The following is a 20,217-nucleotide window of genomic DNA, read 5'->3' on the forward strand; positions in this document are numbered from 1 at the left end:
GGGATTGGAAACCGGCTCCCCCGGGCTCTCCCCCGTGGGCCGCGCCGCTTCTCCCGGACCCGCGACAGAGGGAGCCGTAGCCGGGGACCCGGAGAGCCGAAACGGGAAGGCCAGAGGCGTGAGGGAGGGGGTCAGGAGAGCCGGAGACCCGGCCGCGGCCCGCCGGGAAGCCGGCGCGGTCCGCGGCGGACCGACCCGGCCGCTCCCGGCCGTCCGCGACGGAGCGCGGGCCGTGCTTTTTGGAGCCAGAGCTCCGGGCGGGGACGTCAGCCGGGAAGGGAGAAGGGAGCCCGGCTCCGGCGGCTAAAAGCCGCCGGGATGACGGGAGAGAGAGACGCGCAGAGATACCCGGAGACAGAGGAGAACACGCCCAGCGTGGCCCGGAATGTGCCGCAAAGAGGTTATTTCAGTCGCACGCTCCCCCACGGCCAAATGTGTTATGGGGCGCGGAGGCGCCTCGCGGGCGTCCGCCGCGTTCGAAGAGCCGCTCGGGGCACCGGCTGGGTAGAGGGCACCCGTACCGGGCATCTGCTGGGTTTCAGAGTGCTCGTCTGGGTACCAACCGTGTGCAGAGCACCGTGTCGGGCCCCCGTCGTGCGCCGAGCGGGGTCCGGGGCACCTGGCGATCTACGGGGGACGTTAGAAGACGCGGGGTCTCTGCCCCGAGACGCCCGACCCAGAGCGTCGACCCGATGGGGTCCCGAGATGCTCGGGAGAGGCCGGGCCTTTCCTCAACCCCTTCCCCGGGTTGGCGCCTGAGGGGGAGACCGAGTCAGCGGGGCCCCGCCCCCCGGATTCCCCCCCCCCCGGGAGATACAGCCGGTTGTCGTGCGGCCCGGGTCCGTCTAGACCGCGAGCCCGCGGTGGACGGGGACCGTCTCTGTCTGTTGCTGAACCGTAACTTCCCAGGGCGGTCGGTACGGCGTCGCGCGCGCAGCGAGCGCTCGCTGAACGCGCCTGATAAATTCATTCGGTCAGTCGTATTTATCGAGCGGTTACCGTGTGGCGGAGCGCCGTACTAAGCGCTTGGGAGAGTGCGACCAATATAGAGGCACATTCCCTGCCCACGCCCCCCCCGGGCCCGCGCGCTCACGCCCCCCGCCCCCCCCGGGCGCCGTCTCCACCGCAGGAACGCCCCGCCGCGCCTCGCCGCGTCGCTGACCCGGGCGGCCGGTCGACCGGCTGCCGCCCGGCAGAAGCGTCCGCCTCGGTGGCCGGGCCCGACGAGGGACCCCCGGGGCCGGACCCCGACGGCCGCGTCCGTGAGTGGCCCGTCCTGGGGGGGGCCGGGGCGGGGGGGGGGGTCTCTGCTTGGCGCCCGGGGGGAGGCGGGACGGCTCTCGGTCCGCCCGGGCGGGAGATGTCCCGTCCGCGCGGACCCCTGCCTGGGGTTCGCCAGCGCCCGCCTCCCGCGTTGCCTCCCCCATCCCCGTCCCCCCACCCCGGCCGGCTCCCTGGACCCCCCAGATCCTGGCCGGGGGAGGCGGTGGGGAGGTTCCCCGATGTTCCCGGCGGCCCCCGCCCCCTCCGCGAGATGCCCCCGTCCGCTGGGCGCGCAGCGGGGAGGGGACACACAGACCTGCCCTCTCGGCCGGGGCCGGCGCGATGGACGTGCCGGGTCGGCGTGGGCGGCCGCCGCCGGACCCGGGACCCGCTCCTTGTCCGTCCCCCGGCGGCACGCGCCATCCCGCGCCCCCCGACCGTCCCCCTCTCCGTCCCCCGGTGACCCTCCGGGGACGCCCCCCCCCCCCCCGACCGTCCCCCTCTCCGACCCTGCCCGTCTCCCGGTGACCCAGGACGGATGCCCCGCCAAACCACAGCGGAGCCTCCTGGATCCCGCATCCCGGAGTGCCCCTCCCCGGGCCAACCCGGCCCTCCCCTCGGATCCCCCGGGGCGTCGGGGCTCCCCCCCGGTCCCCGCCGCGGAGGCCGCGGGGGCCGGGGGGGGGGCGCCGGGCCGTCGCGTGACCCGTCCCCTCTGTCCGCCTCCCCCCGTGGCCAGTGCCGGAGGCCGGCCCGCTGCAGGCCCGCTTCCTGCGCGACCTCTGGGAGGCGTGTGCCGCCGGTGGCGGGCCCGGGCCCCGGCAGCCCCCGCGCCCCCCGGGACGTCCCCCGCCGATCTCCGTCCACGCCATCCGCAACTCCCGCCGCAAGATGGAGGACCGGCACGTCACCCTCCCCGCCTTCAACCGGCTCTTCGGCTTTCCGGTACGTGTCGCCGCCTCCGGGGCCGGCGTCGTCCCCTCCGGTCTCCGAGGGGGCGGGTGGGGGGCTCGGCGAGGGAGGGGCCCGGGATGCCGCGCCCAGGCCCCCGTCTCTCCGTCCGCCGCCTCTCTCCTCCCGGGAGCGGGCGGGGGGGCGATGGGCCCCGTCTCCCCGCAGAGGACGACCGCCAGGGTCCCGGGGGGCCGTGGGAAGGCTCGCCCCCGCCCCCCCCCCCCGGTGGGCACGGCGGCAGAGCCGGGGAAGGCGCGCCGACACCCGCCCCCCACACGCACAGGCGCCCGCCCGTGAGGGTCAGAGACCTCTCTCGGAGAGGAGACGGGGTGTGGGGGGACGCTTACCCCGCCCTTCCGTCTTGCCTCCTCCGCAGACGGCTTCCTAACGCCCAGCGCCCTCCTCCCTGCCTCGATTCCCCACGTTTAAAGCCCCCCCTCCCCGCCCCAGGGGCTCCGGGACGGCCGGGCCCTCGCCCCCCACGGAGCCCCCCCCCCCCCGGCTTCGGAGGACGGTATCCCCTTCTGGGAGGCCCGTTGGGAGAGCGCGTGTGCCCTCACCTCCCGGGTGCCCCCCGCAACGCCCTGTGCCGGCGGGGCCGAGAGAGGACGCCCCTTCGGGGGGGGGGGTCCCCGGGCCCCGGCCCCGCGGCGCTCCGGGGGCGGGCGGCCGCCGACCGTCTTCCCGTCCCCCCGCCCTTCCCGCCTCACGCAGGACGAGCCGGAGCGCGCCTACTTCGCCGTGTTCGACGGGACACGGGGCGCGGACGCCGCCGACTTCGCCGCCGCCCAGTTGCACGTCCACCTCGCCAGGCACCCGGAGCTGGGCACCGACCCGGCCCGGGCCCTGAGGGCCGCCTTCCGCCTCACCGACGACGCGTTCCTCCGCAAAGCCGAGCGGGAGGTGAGGAGCCGGGGCGGCGGGACGCCGGGACCCCAAGGCGAGCGGGGCGGGGGGCCCGTCGCACCCCGGGAACCCCGCGATCCACGACGCGGGGCTTGCCCCGAGCGTCGGGGGCGAGGCGGAGCGCAGACCCCGTCCGCCTTCCGAAATCGCCCGTGTCCCTCCCACCTCGGCCAACCCTCGGGGGTCGGTGTGGCTCGGTGGAAAGAGCCCGGGCGCGGGAGGCAGGGGTCGTGGGTTCGAATCCCGGCTCCGCCCCTCGTCAGCTGCGGGGACCCAGGGTAAGGTGGGACCCAGGCCTCAGTTACCTCATCTGGAAAATGGGGATGAAGACGGCGAGCCTCACGGGGGACGACCTGATGACCCTGGATCTCCCCGGCGCTTAGAACGGTGCCCTGCGCGTGGGAAGCGCTTAACAGACAGCGTTATTACTGTCCGTGGGCCTGGTCTTCACGGAGCAGTTCGAGTTAGATGGCTAGTGGTCCTTGAGCAGGAAACATCTCTTCTCCAGCTGCTGGACTCCCCCGGGCACCTAAAACAGCCCTTTGCCCTGGTTGTATACCGAATTTAAAAGGATTTTTTTTTTAAAAAGGGAGTCCGGTAAGCGCTTGCTACGTGCCAGGCGCCGTCTCAAGTGATGGGGTAGATAGGGTCCCTGTCCGGCGGGAGGCTCGCCTTCTTAATCTTAAAAAGACTGAGCGTAACCGCGTTCTTAATCTTGAGAAGCGGCGCGGCTCAGTGGAAAGAGCACGGGCTCTGGAGTCAGAGGTCGTGAGTTCGAATCCCGGCCCCCCGCCCCTTGTCAGCTGTGTGACTGTGGGCGAGTCACTTCACTTCTCTGGGCCTCGGTTACCTCGTCTGTAAAATGGGGATTGAGACCGCGAGCCTCACGTGGGACATCCTGATTCCCCCTGTGTCTCCCCCAGCGCTTAGAACCGTGCTCGGCACATAGTAAGCGCTTAACGGATACCGACGTCTTTTTAATCCCCGTTTTACGGATGAGGGAACGGAGGCCCGGCGGAGTGAAGCGACTTGCCCGAGGTCACCCGGCAGAGGCGTGGCGAACCCAGGTCCCGGGTCCGACCCCCAGGCCCGTGCTCTGTCCGTTAGGCCGTGCTGCTTCTGCTTATATCGTACTCTTCGGAGCGCTCTGTAATAACAACGATAACGTCGGTGTTTGTTCCGCGCCTACTGTGTGCCGAGCGCTGTTCTAAGCGCTGGGGCGGATACGAGGGAATCAGGTTAGTACGTTAACGGTGCGCACAGTAGGAGCTCAGTCGTCTATTCTCTGATCATGTAGAGAAGCAGCGTGGCTCGGTGGAAAGAGCACGGGCTGGGGAGTCGAAGGACCTGGGTTCCAATCCCTGCTCCGCCACTTGTCTGCTCTGTGACCTTAGGCGAGTCCCCTAACTTCTCTGAGCCTCCGTGACCTCATCTGTAAAATGGGGATGAAGACCGGGAGCCCCACGTGGGACAACCCGATTCCCCGGTGTCCCCCCCCCAGCGCTTAGAACGGTGCTCGGCACATAGTAAGCGCTTAACAGATACCAACATTATTACTATTGCTATTATTCTCTGAGCCTCGGTGACCTCATCTGTAAAATGGGGACGAAGCCTGGGAGCCCCTCGTGGGACGACCTGATTACGCTGCTTCTGTCCCAGCGCTTAGAACGGTGCTTGGCACACAGTAGGCGCTTAACAGATGTAGAGAAGCAGCGCGGCTCAGCGGAAAGAGCCCGGGCATGGGCGTCCGAGGTCATGGGTTCGAATGCCGGCCCTGCCATCTGTCAGCCGGGTGACCGTGGGCGAGTCGCTTCACTTCTCTGTGTCTCAGTTACCTCATCTGTAAAATGGGGATGAGGACCGGGAGCCCCACGTGGGGCAACCTGACGACCCTGTATCTCCCCCGGCGCTTCGAACGGTGCTCGGCACAGAGTAAGCGCTTAACAGATACCAACGTTATTGTTATTGAATCGATTTATTGAATCAGTACACACCGTCAGTCGCCAAGAGTAGGTGCGTAGGCCAGGATCTGCCGACAACCGCCGGCCAGTACAGCGCTCTGCGGCCTGGTTCAGCACCCCACACCCAGTAGACACCCGATGCAGTGCTCCGTGCACACGCCCGACCCAACGTTGTGCACGCAGTAGGCACCCAGGACAGCCCTCTGCCCCCGCTAGACGCCCAGTCCGGTGCTCTGAACACAGTAGACGTCCAGTCCAGTGCTCTGCCCCCAGCAGACTCCCAGTAAGGATTCTCCCCAAAGTGGGAGCCGCCGCGGGAGGAAAGAATCGAAGCTGCCTCCGGCGGAGGATCGGTCCCCGGCTTACGGATTGGCCGAGTGCCTCCCGAGCACCTACTAGCTGATCGCCCCTCCTCCTGGGAGTGAGCCGACTCCCCAGAAGCCTCCGGAAAACGTAGCTCCCAAGAAGTGGCAGCTGCTCGAATCGGCCTTTGGCCAAGCAAACGGCATCAATTCGGTTCCTACCGTCAGTCAGTGGCGCTTACTGAGCGAGGAGCAGCGCGGCTCAGCGGAAGGAGCCCGGGCTTTGGAGTCAGAGGTCACGGGTCCGAATCCCGGCTCGGCCACTCGTCAGCTGGGTGACCGTGGGCGAGTCGCTTCACTTCTCGGTGTCTCCGTTCCCTCATCTGCAAAATGGGGATGAAGGCCGTGAGCCCCAAGTGGGACCACCTGATTCCCCTGTGTCTCCCCCAGGGCCTAGAACGGTGCTCGGCACATAGTAAGCGCTCGACGGATCCCGACGTTGTTGTTATTTCCTCTGTGCAAGAGCACTGTAGTGAGCACCTGGGAGCGTAAAATACAACAGCAGACAAATGACATACAGTCCGAAGGACTCTTCGGTTTGGAGTAGCGGAGCACTGTGCCGAAAGCCGGACGAGTGCATGCGACGCCTCATTCGGTGCCCAGGGCTGAGCCGTAACAATAATGACGGCGTCTGTTAAGCGCTTACTATGTGCCGAGCACCGTTCTGAGCACTGGAGGAGCCACAGGGTGATGAGGTCCGTCCCCCGTGGGGCTCCCGGTCGCCGTCCCCATTTTCCAGCTGAGGTCAGCGAGGCCCAGAGAAGTGAAGTGACTGGCCCAGAGTCCCCCGGCTGACCAGCGGCGGAGCCGCGATTCGAACCCACGAGCCCGGGCTCTTCCCGCTAGACGCTCAGTCAGTACCACCGATGGATTCCGGTGGTGTCGAACCTGCTTCTGGCCCCCCGAGGAAGTCAGTGTCTAGTCGGGGAGAGAGAGACACGAAATGAGGGACACGTGGCAGGAAGGGGAGGATGGGGAAGTGCTTAAATGATAGCTTGTCAATTGGTATGACGATAACGTTGGTATTTGTTAAGCGCTTACTACGTGCAGAGCTCTGTTCTAGGCGCCGAGGTAGACACAGGGTCATCAGGTCGTCCCACGTGAGGCTCACAGCCTTAATCCCCACCTTACAGATGAGGGAACCGAGGCACGGAGAAGCGAAGCGACTCGCCCACGGTCACACAGCTGACAAGGGGCGGAGCCGGGATTCGAACCCATGACCCCCGACTCCCAAGCCCGGGCTCTTTCCGCTGAGCCGCGCCGCTTCCCGTGAGGTAGTAGGCGACCGGCGGGGAGGCCAGAGGCGGAAAGCTATTACGGGGAGAAGAAGATGTCAGCGGGGAAGGCTTCCCGCGCAGGTGCGACGTGGGAAGGGCTCCGCAGGAGGGGAGGCCGGCGGTCGGACTGTCGGGCTCGGGGGTAGAGGAGGGAGCGGGGGCAAGAGGTCCCAAGAACGGGAGCCGGGGTAGGGCGGGGGAAGAGTTGGCGAGGTGCCGATGTATTCGTTCGTTCAATAGTATTTATTGAGCGCTTACTCCGTGCAGAGCACGGGACCGAGCGCTTAGAACGGACGAGTCGGCGACAGACAGAGACGGTCCCCGGCCTCCGACGGGCTCGCGGTCCGATCGGGGGAGACGGGCGGACGGGGACGGCGGCGATGGATAGGGTCGAGGGGAAGGACGTCTCGTAAAAAGAATGGCAGATAAATAGGACCGGGGTGACGTACAGCTCACTGAACAGAATAAATAGGGGGATGAAGACCCATACAGTCGAGCGGACGAGTACGGTGCCGGGGGGGGGGGGGGGGGCACGGGAGAGGGAAAGCGGGGAGAAGAGGGTTCGGCTGCGGAGAGGTGAACGGGGGGTAGAGGGAGCAGAGGGGAAAAGGGGGGAGCTCAGTCTGGGAAGGCCTCTCGGAGGAGGTGAGCTTTAAGGACGTAGCGACTGGAGCACGGGCCCGGGCAGTCAGAAGGCCCCGGGTTCTAATGGGTCGTATTTCCGGAGCGCTTACCGTGCGCGGGGCACCGCGCTAAACGCGCGCCAAGTACGGTTCGGCGCCCGTTGCTGGGGCTCCCAGCGATCCCGGCCCCGCCCCTCGTCCGCCGTGTGTCTTCCATTCCCCGTGCCTCGGTTACCGCGTCTGTCAGACGGGAACCGAGACCGCGAGCCCCCCGTAGGACGGGGACTGGGCCCGACCCGACTAGCTCGTGTCTACCCCGGGGTTCAGTAGGGCGCCTGGCCCGTAGTGAGCGCTTAAGAAATACCACTGTTATCCTTGTTGTTATTCCACGGGACGGCAGAGCGGGGGCGAGGTCGCGGGAAAGGTCCGCGGAGCCGCCCCCGAGGGGGTGGGGGGAGGGAAGGGGACCGGCCCCGGCCTCCACGGGACCCCCGGGGCTGGAGACCACGGCGGGTGATAGCCGGAGGAGCCCCCAGAGGGCGTACGAGAGAAACTGAGGCCCACGGGCGGTTTCGAAGGGAGGGCGAGGGGCACGGGGCGTCTGCCCTTCCGCCCGGGCAGGACGCGGGGCGGGCCCCGGGGTCCGGGCGCCACCCCGGCACGGCACCCTCCTGAGGCGGGCGTCCCGGGAGGGCGTGGCGGGGGGGTCCACCAGCCCCGTCCCGTGCCCGCAGAGCCTGCGGAGCGGCAGCACGGGGGTGTGTGCGCTGCTGGCGGGCCCCGCCGTCCACGTGGCCTGGCTGGGCGACTCGCAGGCGGTCCTGGTGCAGCGGGGGGAGGCGCTGACGCTCGTGGAGCCGCACAAGCCCGAGAGGCAGGTGGGTCCGCCCGCCCCGGGGCCCCGGAGGAACCCCCTTCCGCCGTCCCGGGCCGGCCCTGACCCAGCAGCGGCCCGGGCGAGGGGAGCCCGCGTGCCAGGCGGAGGGGGTCCGAGGCGGGGCCGGCCCGTGCCCGCGGTGGGACTCCCGGGAGGGTCTGGGGTGGGGCCCGAGGGGAGGGCGGGGTCCCTGGGGCGAGGGGGGGGTCCGAGGCGGGGCCGGGCCGTGGGGTGGGAGGGACCCGCAGAGTGGGGAGCGGGGGGGGCGGACGGGATCCCCTCCCCTCTGGGTGGAGCCCGAATCAGGACCCGGGTTTTGCTCGTCGCCGCTGGGCCGGGGCCCCGGCCCCGGCCCCGGCCCCGGCCTGATTGGGCTCTCCCTCCCAGGACGAGAAGGAGCGCATCGAGGCCCTCGGGGGCTTCGTGTCGTACGTGGACTGCTGGAGGGTCAACGGGACGCTGGCCGTGTCCAGGGCCATCGGTAAGACGGGCGGCGGGCGGAGGGCCAAGGGTCCGGGTCTCCCCGCTCAGGGTGGCCTTGGGCGGCCCCTCCCCTCTTCCCTCAGCCCAAGATCCCGTCCCCAACGAGGGCAGCGGGATGCCGGGAGGAATCATGTGCTGGTCGCCTTGCCGGACCCCCACCCTCGTCTTTGGAGTGGGACCATTCAGCACCCCCAGTCTCCCCAGCGACCCGGCTCGGACCCTCCTTCAGTCCTTCACTCTTGATTTTCCCCTCTCCTGACCGCCCCCAGTGACCCGGCACGGACCGTCCTTCAATCCTTCCATCTTTCACTCTGGATTCTCCCCTCTCCAGCCCTGACCGTCCCCCAGTGACCCAGCCCAGACCACCCCACCCCCCTGATTCTCTCCTCTCCATCCCTGACCGCCCCCAGTGACCCAGCGCGGACCATCCCACACCCCTCTCTCCTCTCCATCCCTGACCGTCCCCCAGTGACCCAACGCGGACCCTCCCACCCCTGATTCTCTCCCCTCGACCCGGCACAAACCATCCCGTTCCCCTGACTCTCCCCTCGGTGCCCCAGCACGGACGGTCCCACACCCCTGCCTCTCCTCTCCATCCCTGACCGTCCCCCGGGGACCCAGCGCGGACCACCCCACGCCCCTGACTCTCCCTCAGTGCCCCAGCACGGACCGACCCACATCCCTGGCTCTCTCTTCTCCGTCCCTGACCGTCTCCCGGTGACCCAGCGCGGACCCTCCCACCCCTCCTTCTCTCCCCTCGACCCGGCGCGAACCATCCCGTTCCCCTGCCTCTCCCTCGGTGACCCAGCACGGACCCTCCCACGCCCCTGACTTTCCTCTCCATCCCTGACCCTCCCCAGTGACCCGGCATGAACCCTCCCACGCCCCTGGCTCTCCCCTCTCCGTTCCTGACCCGGTCACCCTGCACGGACCCCTCACCCACGGTTCTGTCCTTAGCTCAGTCCGTGTCCGTCCGTCCGTCCCCCAACCAAATCCCGGCTCTGCTGGGCCCCCCGGGGGACCGTGCGTACCCCAGTTCTCCGTGGGGAGGGACCCGGCGGTCACTGGGCTGTCCCCGCCCCAGGGGACGCGTCCCAGAAGCCGTACGTGTCCGGCGAGGCGGACAGCGCGACGCGGGAGCTCAGCGGCTCTGAGGACTACCTCCTCCTGGCCTGCGACGGCTTCTTCGACGCCGTCCGGCCCCAGGAGGCCGCCGAGCTGGTCCTGCGTCACCTGACGGCGAGCGGGGGCGCCGAGGCCGGCGTGGCCGAGGCCCTGGTGTCCGCCGCCCGGGAGGGCGGCTCCGGCGACAACATCACGGTGCTGGTGGTGTTCCTCCGCGACCCCCGGGACGTCCTGGCCGGCGGGGAGCCGGGTGACGCGCCGGGGGTGTCCCCCGGCCCGAGCCCACCCGGTCCCCCCGACGGCCGGGGGGCGTGAGGGCGACCCCGGGCCCGGGGTCCCGGGGGCGGGGGGCGAGGGGGCGACTCAGACCCGGAGCCCGCGGGCGGAGGACGGCCGCCCCCGGCCCGGCTCCCAGCTCCGGGCGGCCGGCGGGGTGGCTCGCGAATAGGCTTACTGCAACGCCGCTGGCCTTCTCGGCCATCTTGGGGCGAGTCACTTCACTTCTCTGCGACTCTGGCCCCGTTACTCAACTTCTGTGCCTCGGTTTTCTCGTCGGTAAAAGGGGGATAATAATACCCCTCCTCGCTCTTTAACAGCAGTACTAGTGATCCTATTTATTAGGCGCTTACTCCGTGCAGATCGTCGTCCCGGGCGCCGGGAAAGAGTAGGCAGGCGGGAATTAGGCCCCTTGAGGGGGAGCGGACCGGAGGCAGACGCTCCAGGAGCAACGGAACCAGCGTAGAGGAAGAGGACAGACAGACAATACTCCTGAAAACAAAAGTGGATAGGAAGCCGCCGTTGGAGCGGCAGAATTTCAGGCTCCTCGGGGTTCGGCGCCCCCGCCGTGGCCATTGGCCCTCCCGAGGTTCTCGCGAGGCCTCGTGCTGCCGGCGTGCGTCCTCTCTCCCGCCGGGCCGGTGGAGAGCAGGACGGGGCGAGAGTCTCCGCGGGGGCGGCGTGGCCGGCGTGGGACGTTCGCTCGCCGAGGCCGCCGTCCCCGGACGTCGCCTTGGGCTGCGGCGGAGAGGCGGTCGAGCCCGTGCGTGGGCCGGGGCCCGTGTCCCCCTTCGTTACCTTTATCTACCCCGGTGCGTGGCACGGAGCAGGAGCCGATCGAGTACCACGCTCGGCGTCATCCGGTCTCCGTGAGACGCCCCCTTCCCCCTCCCACCGGAACCCCGCGCCACGGGACCCGGATACCAGTGTTCCAGAGAGAGTCGGGGCTTGTGCGTCTCAGGGGTTCGGGCCAAAGCAGCCCCCGGGGCACGGCGGCCTCTTCCTTCTCTGCAGGGACCCCCCCACCCCCCGCCAGGGTCTCCCCGCCTTCGGCCCCCGCCCGGGGGTCCCGAGGCCTCCCCCGCCGCGGGCCGCCACGGGGAAAGCGCGAGGCCGGGCGGCCCCCGGCCCACGCGGGTGGGACGTCGGAACCGGGAACCGGCGTCGCGGGCGGCCCCGCGGGCTCAGGGGTGGGAAGCCGGGCTTCGCAGCGGTAACCGTATTTTCATCGGATCGGGATTAAAAACGCTTTGTACCCTGGACGGTTGCGGTGCTTCCATCCGCCGGGGCGGTCGGCCGAGGGGATCCGTCCGACTCGGGGCGGGACCTCGCGCTCCCAAAGCTCCTTGCCTCCGGGAGGCCGGGAGCGGGGTGGCCCGGAACCCCCGCGAGCTCCTCGGAAAGGGGCGGGCCGGGGCGGGGGGACGGTGTCCCTCAGCCCGCTCCGGCAGAGGCAACCACGGATCCGAGCTTCCCGTCGGCCTGGGAGGAGCCGGGGTCGTCGTCCCAGTCGACGGAGGAGGGAGCTAAGGCCAGAGGGTCGAGGTGATTCCCGTGCTCCCTGGGAGCCAGGGTGGCACCTCTTCTCGTTCGTTCAGTCCTATTTATTGAGCGCCCTTCCTGTGTGCAGAAGCTGGGGAGAATCCAGCAATAAGCAGGCACGTTCCCTGCCCGCAGCGAGCTCAGAGTCTAGAGCCGGGGAGCCGGACGGTACTACAAATGAAGCGACGGGTAGGTACCTCCGCGCTGCGGGGTCGGGAGAGGGGATGAACCAAGGGAGCGAGGCAGGGCGATGCGGGAGGGAGCGGGAGAAGAGGAAAGGGGGGCTTAGGGAAGGCCTCTCGGAGGAGGTGGGCCCTCGGGGCTTTTAGGGAGGGGAAGGGTGGTGGTCCGTCCCACGTGAAGGGAGTAAGAGAGGCAGGATGTGGACGGGAGGCCGGTGGCGAGACCAACGAGGTCGAGGGTCAGCCAGTTGGCAGCGGAGGAGCGAAGTTGGCCGGTTGGGAGTTAGCGGGACAGCGGCCACGGCTTCCTGGGGTTTACAGAAGGCCCTGTGCTGCATTCAGGTGATGGTAAAATCAACGCCCGGTACTTCCTCAGCGCTTACCGTGCGCGGGACCCTGCGCTAAGCGCTTGGGAGAGGCTAATCATTAATCGCGGGCGGCCTCCCGGGGGAGAAGAATAATAATGTTGGTATTTGTTAAGCGCTCACTACGTGCCGAGCACCGTTCTAAGCGCCGGGGGAGATCCAGGGTCATCGGGTCGTCCCACGGGAGGCTCCCAGTTAATCCCTATTTTACAGATGAGGTCACTGAGGCACAGGGAAGTGAAGTGACTCGTCCACGGTCGCACAGCTGACAAGTGGCAGAGCCGGGAGTCGAACCCATGACCTCTGACTCCGAAGCCCGGGCTCTTTCCACCGAGCCACGCTGCTTCCCGAGGCAAGGAGTTAGGAGAAAAGACCAGAGGGGGGATTCATTCATTCCATGGTATTTATCAAGCGCTTACTAGGTGCAAAGACCTGACCCTTCCGGCCGCCTGATCCCGGGTCTGGGTCTGACGTTTATTGGAATTTCGGTCTCCCCGTCCGGATCGAAAGCTCTCTGTGGGTAGGGAACGTGTCTGCCCACTCTGTCGTCGTGTACTCCCCTAACTGTTTAGTCCAGTGCTTTGTGCACGGTAAGCGCTCAGTAAACGGGATCGACGATTTTAACGGGTGGGCCGGGGGTTCCGCTCCCCCAGCTCCCGTGGGATGAGGTTCCTCTCGGCAGCAGGGGGGAGACGCCCCCTCCTCCGGGAAGCCGCTCCGTGCTCCATCCGCGGGCAGTTGAGGCTGGGCGTGGGGGGGGGGGGGCTTCTTCCCAATGGCCGCCCTGCACTCCCTGGGTGATAGGAAACACAATTTAATAATAATAACATTAATGTTGGTATTTGTTAAGCGCTTACTATGTGGAGAGCACTGTTCTAAGCGCTGGGGGAGATACAGGGTCATCAGATCGTCCCACGTGGGGCTCACACTTTTTTTTTTTTTAATCCCCATTTTCACAGATGAGGGCACTGAGGCCCAGAGAAGTGAAGTGACTTGCTCGAGGTCTCACAGCAGACAAGTGGCGGAGCCGGGAGCAGAACCCCCGACCTCTGACTCCCAAGCCCGGGCTCTTGCCACTGAGCCACGCTGCTTTAGTCCCGGCGGGTGAGCTGGGGAAAAAACCCGAGGAGTCAGGCGGTGCCTTCCGCCGTAGCCAAATGGAGGAACCCCCCCCCCCCCCCACCCCCGGCCTCAGTTTCCCCCTCTGGAATGGGCCCAACCCCCACCGGCCCGTCAGCCCCAGGGAGGCGGACAGCTTTGGCGCACCGGGGGGCAATATCTGCCGAGGGGAAGGGCTTTCCTGCTGGTGCCCAGACCCCTCGGGCCCCGCTTTAACGTGGCGTGCTGACGGCGGGGTGCGGCCCCGGGGCCGGAAACGCGCGATTTTTGCGCCCGCGGGCCCGCCGCTCGTGGGCCGGTCCCACCTCGGCTGATGGAGCTTCGCGCGGGGGCGGGACCCGGCCCCCTCTACGGCCTCCTTTCCGTGTCTTCCTATCTGTCTGTGTGTCTCGGTTTCTCACCTGTCTTTGTATTTGGCTGTCGTGAGCTCGCCTGTCTGCGTTTCCATCCGTCTGCCTGCTTTCCGTCGGCGTCTGCCTCTGCCTGTCTGTGTGTTTGCCTGTCTGCGTTTCTGTTCGTTCACCCGTATTTATTAGCCGCTCTCCGCGGGCAGGGTGGGAAAGAGCCCGGGCTTGGGAGTCAGAGGTCATGGATTCGAGTCCCGGCTCTGCCGCCTGTCAGCTGGCAAGTCTCTTAACTTCTCGGTGCCTCGGTTCCCTCATCTGTAAAATGGGGATTAACTGTGAGCCTCACGTGGGACGGACCTGATGACCCTGTATCTACCCCGGCGCTTAGAACAGGGCTCTGCACAGAGTAAGCGCTTCAAAAATGCCAACGTTATTACTACTAGAGCGCCGTACTAAGTGCTTGGGAATGATAAACGGCGACAATCCCTGCCCGCAGCGAGCTCACAGTCTAGACGGGGGAGATGGGAGGGGAGACGGACGTCTGTAACAAATCAATAAAATCACAGACGTAGAAGTGGCGCGGGGCTGGGGCCGGGGGAAGAGCAAAGGGAGCAAGTCGGGGCGACGCAGGAGGGAGTCGGAGATGAGGAAAAGGGGGGCTTAGTCCCGGAAGGCCTCTTGGAGGAGGTGGGCCTGCGGCGAGGCTTCGAAGCCGGGGGGGGAGAGTATTGGGTGGATTCGAGGAGGGAGGGCGTTCCGGGACAGAGTCAGGACGTGGTCCGGGCGGCGGCGGCGAGACGGGGGCCCGGTGAGAAGTTGAGCGGCGCCAGAGGAGCGGAGTGTGGGGGCTGCGATGGAGAAGGAGAGAAGGGAGGCGAGGTAGGAGGCGGCGAGGCGACGGACGGCTTTAAAGCCAAGGGTGAGCAGTCTTTGTCTGATACGGAGGTGGATCTGTCTGCAACGACGCTGGAACACCCTCTGGGTGCCGAGCGGCCTACTGAGCACCGGGGGGAGGAGAGTAGCGTCGATCCCTGCCCCAGTGGGAGAGGAGACACGAAAACGAAGTGCAGAGAGAAGAGAGAATAAAGCAGAGTACGCGAATGCCGAACCGGCGTGTACGTCCCCAGACGTGGAGAGGAGATGGATGCAGAGAAAGTAAGAGTCAAGGATCCACCGGATGCCAGAGGAGCAGGGGAGCCTCGTGGATAATAATAATACTACTGTTGGTATCCGTTAAGCGCTTACTATGCGCGGAGCACCGTTCTAAGCGCCGGGGGAGACACGGGGTCATCGGGTTGTCCCCCGTGAGGCTCACCGTCTTCATCCCCATTTAACAGAGGAGAGAACTGAGGCCCAGAGAAGTGAAGGGACTTGCCCACGGTCACACAGCTGACGAGTCCGGGAGTCAGAAGGACCTGGGTTCTAGTCCCGGCCCCGCGACGAGTCTGCTGTGTGACCTCGGACAAGTCACGTACCTGCTCTGTCGCTCAGTCACCTCATCTGTAGAATGGGGGTTGAGGCTGGCAGCCCCGTGGAGGACGTGGATCGGGTCCAACCGTTAGCTTGTGTCTGCCCCAGTCCTTGCTTACTACAGCGTCTTGCACGTAGTTAGTGCTTATTGAATACCATAAAAGAAATGGTGCCGATTGAACAGTGCTAGATAATGAAATGGAAACAGCGGGAGGACCTGGGTTCTAATTCTAGCTCCGCCACCTGCCTGCCGTGGGACCTTGGGCAAGTCACTCCTCGGAGGCTCGGTTCCCCCCCTCGGCCAAACGGGGACTCAATACCTGTTCTCCCTCCCCGTTAGACTGCGTCCCCAGTATCTCTTATCTACTCCAGTCGATGGATAAATTGTACTTATTGAGCGCTTATTGTGGGCAGAGCACGGCACAGCGGGTAGAGCGCGGGCCTGGGAGTCAGAAGGTCACGTGTCCTAATTCCCGCTCTGTCACCTGTTTGCCGGGCGACCTCGGGCAAGTCACTTCACTTCTCTGGGCCTCAGTTACCTCATCTGTAAAATGGGGATTGAGAAGCTGAGCCCCACGTGGGACAAGGACTCGGTCCCACCCGTGCCTGGCACGTAGAAGCGGTTATTATTACTAAGTGCTCGGGAGAGTACAAGCTAACAGTCGATAGATACGTTCCCTGCTGACAGTCTAGATGGAGTAATAATGATAATGCTGACGGTACTCGATAAGCGTTCCCCACGTGCCAAGCGCTGTTCTAAGCACTGGGGTAGCTACAAGGTGATCCGGTTGTCCCACGGGCGGCTCGGTCTCAATCCCTGTTTTACAGACGAGGTAACCGAGGCACAGAGAAGTTAAATGGCTTGCCGCAGACGGGCGGCGGACCGGGGATCAGAACCCGCGTCCCCTGCCGCCCAAGCCCGGCCTTTTGCCGCTAAGCCAGGCTGCGTCTCTCGCCATCCCGGCGCACTGGGCACCTTGCCCGGCCCCTAGAAAGCCCTCAATAATAAATACCGTCATTATTATAATGGGCAGGGCAGGGATGGTCTCTATCTGTTGCCCATTTGTCCATTCCAAGCGCTTAGTCCAGTGCTCTGCACAGAGTAAGTGCTCAATAGATACGATTGAACAAATGAGCAAATACTGTTATTATTCTAATGCACAACTGGGCTCAGAAAAGTGCTTTGCAAACAGTAAGCGCTTAAGAAATGCCGTCGCTACGAATCGGGGCCAGGAGGGGAGGAGGCCTAATAAATACCGCTGTTATTCTAATGCATAATTGGGCTCAGAACAGTGCTTTGCACATAGTAAGCGCTTTGAATCGGGGCCAGGAGGGGAGGAGGCCTAACTGCGGGCCCGTCTTCGGGCAGGTCTGGTCTCTCTGTTGCCCAGTCGTCCATTCCAAGCGCTCAGTCCAGTGCTCTGCACCTAGTAAGCGCTCAATAGGTACTATTGAAGGAATGAGTAGATACCATCATGATTCTAATGCACAATTGGGCTCAGAAGAGTGCTTCGCACCTAGTAAGCGCTTAAGAAATGCCGTCGCTTTGAATCGGGGCCAGGAGGGGAGGAGGCCTAAGTGCCGGCCCGTCTTCGGGCAGGTCTGGTCTCTCTGTTGCCCAATCGTCCATTCCAAGCGCTCAGTCCAGTGCTCTGCACCTAGTAAGCGCTCCTTAAGTACAATTGAAGGAATGAGTAGATACCATCGTGATTCTAATGCACAATTGGGCTCAGAAGAGTGCTTCGCACCTAGTAAGCGCTTAAGAAATGCCGTCGCTTTGAACTGGGGCCAGGACGGGAGGTGGCCTAATAAATAGGGCCATTATTCTAATGCACAGTTGGGCTCAGAAGAGTGCTTCGCACCTAGTAAGCGCTTAACAAATGCCGTCGCTTTGAACTGGGGCCAGGAGGGGGGAGGAGGCCCAAGTGCCAGCCCATCTTTGGGCAGGTCTGGTCTCTCTCTGTTGCCCAATCGTCCCCTCCAAGCGCTCGGTGCGGTCCTATGCACGTAGTAAGCGCCCAATAAATACAATTGAACGAATGAGGAGATACCATCACGAGTCTACAACGGGGCTCGCCACAGCGCTTCGCACACAGCGAGGGCTGCGCGAAGGCCGTCGCCGCGCAACGGCGGGTGGGGGGGTCCGGGGAGGCCGGTCGGTTCTGCGGCTGCGCGTCCCGGGCGGGCCGGCGAGACCCCCCCGGCACGTGACCCGCCCCCGTCACGTGGGGCCGCCCCGGCACGTGACCCGCCCCCTCCCGCCGGCCGCGGAGGAGCGCGCATGCGCGGGAGCCCCGGGCGCCGCCTCCCCCCCCCCCCCCCCCCCCCCCCCCCCGCCCTCCGTCGGTGGGTCCCGTGTCGGCGGCGGACGCTCCCGCGGGCCTCGCTACCGGACGACGACGACGACGAGGAGGACGAGGACGAGGAGCAGGACGAGGAGCAGCGAGGCGCACGCCCAACATGGCGGCGGGGGCTGCGGGGGGCGGGGGCGGCGGGCCGGAGCTGGTCCGCGGGCAGCTCTTCGACGTGGGCCCGCGCTACACCAACCTCTCCTACATCGGCGAGGGCGCCTACGGCATGGTCTGGTCAGTCCTGCCCGCCCCGACGTCCCCTCCTCCCGCTCCCCCTCTTCTCCCCCCCCCCCGCCATCCCCTCCCCCTGCACCCCCTCTTCTTCCCTCCTCCCCCTCCCCCTCTTCTCCTCCCCAGCATCTCCTCCTCCTGCTCCCCCTCTTCTCCCCCCTTCAGCATCTCCTCCTCCTCCACCCCTTCTTCCCCCCTCAGCATCTCCTCCTCCTACACCCCTTCTTCTCCCCTCCCCCGCCCTCCTCTCCTCCTGCACACCCTCCTCTCTCCCGCCCGCCACCCCCTCCTCCTCTTCTCCCTTCCCCCGCCATCCCCTCCTCCCGCACCCCCTCTTCTCCCCCCCAGCATCCCCTCCTCCCGCACCCCCTCTTCTCCCCTCCCCCGCCATCTCTTCCTCCTGCACCCCCTCTTCTCCCTTTCCCCAGCATCCCTTCTTCTCCCCCCCCCCGGCATCCCCTCCTTCTGCTCACCCTCCCCTCCTCGTCCCGCAGCCCCCCTTCCCTCCTGTTGCCAGGCCTCCCCCCCTTTTCTTGCTCCCCTCTCCCCCTCCCCCCAGCGTTCCCTCCTCCTGCTGGGCCTCCTCCCCTCTTCCTACACCCCCCACCCCCTCCCCCGATATTCCCTCCCCTTACTAGTTCTCCCCCCCCCTTTTCTGGCACCCCCTGTCCCCTCCCCCCAGCGTTCCCTCCTCCTGCTAGGCCTCCTCTCCTCTTTCTGGACTCCCTTTCTCCCCTCCCCCCAGCGTTCCCTCCTCCTGCTAGGCCTCCTCTCCTCTTTCTGTACCTCCTCTTTCTGCACCCCCTCTTTTCCTCCCTTCCCCCCAGCGTTGCCTCCTGGTAGGCCTCCTCCCCTTTTCCTGCCCCCTCCACCTCCCCCGACATTCCCTCCTCCTGTTAGTCCTCCCCCCTCCGTCCTGCACCCCCTTCTCCACCTCCCCCATCATTCCTTCTTCTTGCTAGGTCTCCTTCTTCTTCCTGAACCCCTCTCCCCCCACCCCAACATTTCCTCCTCCCGCCAGGCCTCCCCCCTTCTTCCTGCACCCCTCTCTTCCTTTCCTCCCCTGCATTCCCTCCTCCTGCTAGCCCTCCCCTCTCTTTTCCTGCACCCCCCACCTCCCCCATCATTCCTTCTCGCCAGGTCTCCCCTTTTCTTCCTGCGCCCCTTTCTCCCTCCTCTCCCCCAGCATCTCCTCCTCTTCCTGAGGCCTCCCCTCCTTTTCCTGCACCCCCCGTCTCCCTGCGTCCCCTCCTCCCGCTAGTGCTCCCCCCTCCCTCCTACCCCTCCCCCAGCTCGCCCTCCTCCTTCTAGCCCTTCCTCCCCTCCTGCCCCCCCTCTCCCTCCCTTCCTCATTTCCAGCACATCCTTCTCCTCCTGGCCCCCCACCCCCACCCTCCCGCACCCCCTTTTTTCTCTCCTCCCTCAGGACTTCCTCCTCCTAGTCGTCCCCCTCTTCCTCCCCTCTCCTCCTGCCCTCCTCTCTTCCCCTTTTCCAGTGCTCCCTGCTCCTTCCTGGCCTCCCCCCTCTTCTCCTGCACCCCCTTCTCCCCCCCCACCCCCGTTCGCCCTCGTCATTCTGGGCCTCCGCCATTCCTCCCGTACCCTGCCTTTCCCTCCCCTCCTCATCCTCCTTGGTCTCCCCCCTTCTCCTCCCGCACCCCCTCTTCCTCCAGTGCTCCTTTTCCCCCACTTCCTCCCGCACCCCCTCTTTCCTTCCCCCTGCGTTGCGCCTCCAGCCGCAGGACCTTTTCCTCATTGTCTCGGTGGGGGTCCCCGGGTCAGGGCAGGGTGGGGATGGGGCGGGCGGGCCCGGCACCCACCGCCCCCCCCCAGTCCCGCTGCCCACCCCCCACCCCGTACGGACCCGACCTCGAAGGGTTCGGGTCCCGCTTCCGCGGCGGTAGTGGGTCGGGGCTTGTCGGGGGGTCACGGGAGGGGGCGGTTGGGCCCGGGGCCGGTGGCGAAGCGGCCTGGCCTGCGCCAGAAGGGTCGTTCCCGCGGAAGACGGAAAAGATTCCTTTCGGCAGATAAAAATAGTTTGGGGTGGAACGGAGGAGATGAAATGGCTCGTTAGCTCCCGCCCCCCGCCCCCGCCGCTCGTGTTGGCGTGCGTTACCCAAGCCGGGCTCCCCTCTCGCCTGCGTCGCCCAGATGGCGGAGACCGCCGGGGGTCCGCCCGGCCGCGCCCGCTGGGCCGGAGGCGGGGAGCGCACCGTGATGTCAGGAACGTGGCCTTGGGACCCTTTCGCCGAGGCCCGGGCCTCGGGGAGGCGGGAGTTGGCTCTCCTGACGTTGCGTTTTCCCCGGGTTTGGGGAGGGGGGGGCCAGGCCCGGCGCCCCCAGCACGGTAGCGCGCCCCGCCCTTGGTCCCGGAGAGGGTTCCCAGGGTGGGCGGTGGAGGGCAAGGGCGCGGGCCGACCCTCCGTCCCCTCCCGTCTGGGGGCCGGTGCCCGGCAGGGTCCCCGTCACCCCGCTGCGCGCCCGGCGATGAGCGGAGGCCTCG

At 66.4% G+C, this 20,217-nt stretch overlaps 2 protein-coding genes across 3 annotated transcripts in view; both read left to right on the plus strand.

The window, feature by feature from the left end:
* The first annotated feature begins 318 nt into the window (after positions 1-318).
* Positions 319-11,367, plus strand: PPM1F (protein phosphatase, Mg2+/Mn2+ dependent 1F). The gene is made up of 7 exons (XM_029049618.1): positions 319-504; positions 1,130-1,262; positions 2,003-2,208; positions 2,932-3,120; positions 8,081-8,224; positions 8,611-8,704; positions 9,791-11,367. The coding sequence occupies exons 1-7, from the start codon at positions 319-321 to the stop codon at positions 10,144-10,146; spliced, it is 1,308 nt and encodes a 435-aa protein (XP_028905451.1). The 3' UTR covers positions 10,147-11,367.
* Positions 11,368-17,463: 6,096 nt separating this feature from the next.
* Positions 17,464-20,217, plus strand: part of MAPK1 (mitogen-activated protein kinase 1) — a 38,035-nt gene continuing 35,281 nt past the window's right edge. For both annotated transcript variants that reach the window (XM_029049051.2, XM_039915040.1), the window contains exon 1: positions 17,464-17,717. In XM_029049051.2, coding sequence (XP_028904884.1) covers positions 17,593-17,717 — 125 coding nt within the window. In that variant the 5' untranslated portion in view covers positions 17,464-17,592. The remainder of the gene's footprint in view (positions 17,718-20,217) is intronic.

The sequence above is a fragment of the Ornithorhynchus anatinus genome, chromosome 21 (assembly GCF_004115215.2).
Source record: "Ornithorhynchus anatinus isolate Pmale09 chromosome 21, mOrnAna1.pri.v4, whole genome shotgun sequence".
Lineage (NCBI taxonomy): Eukaryota > Metazoa > Chordata > Mammalia > Monotremata > Ornithorhynchidae > Ornithorhynchus > Ornithorhynchus anatinus.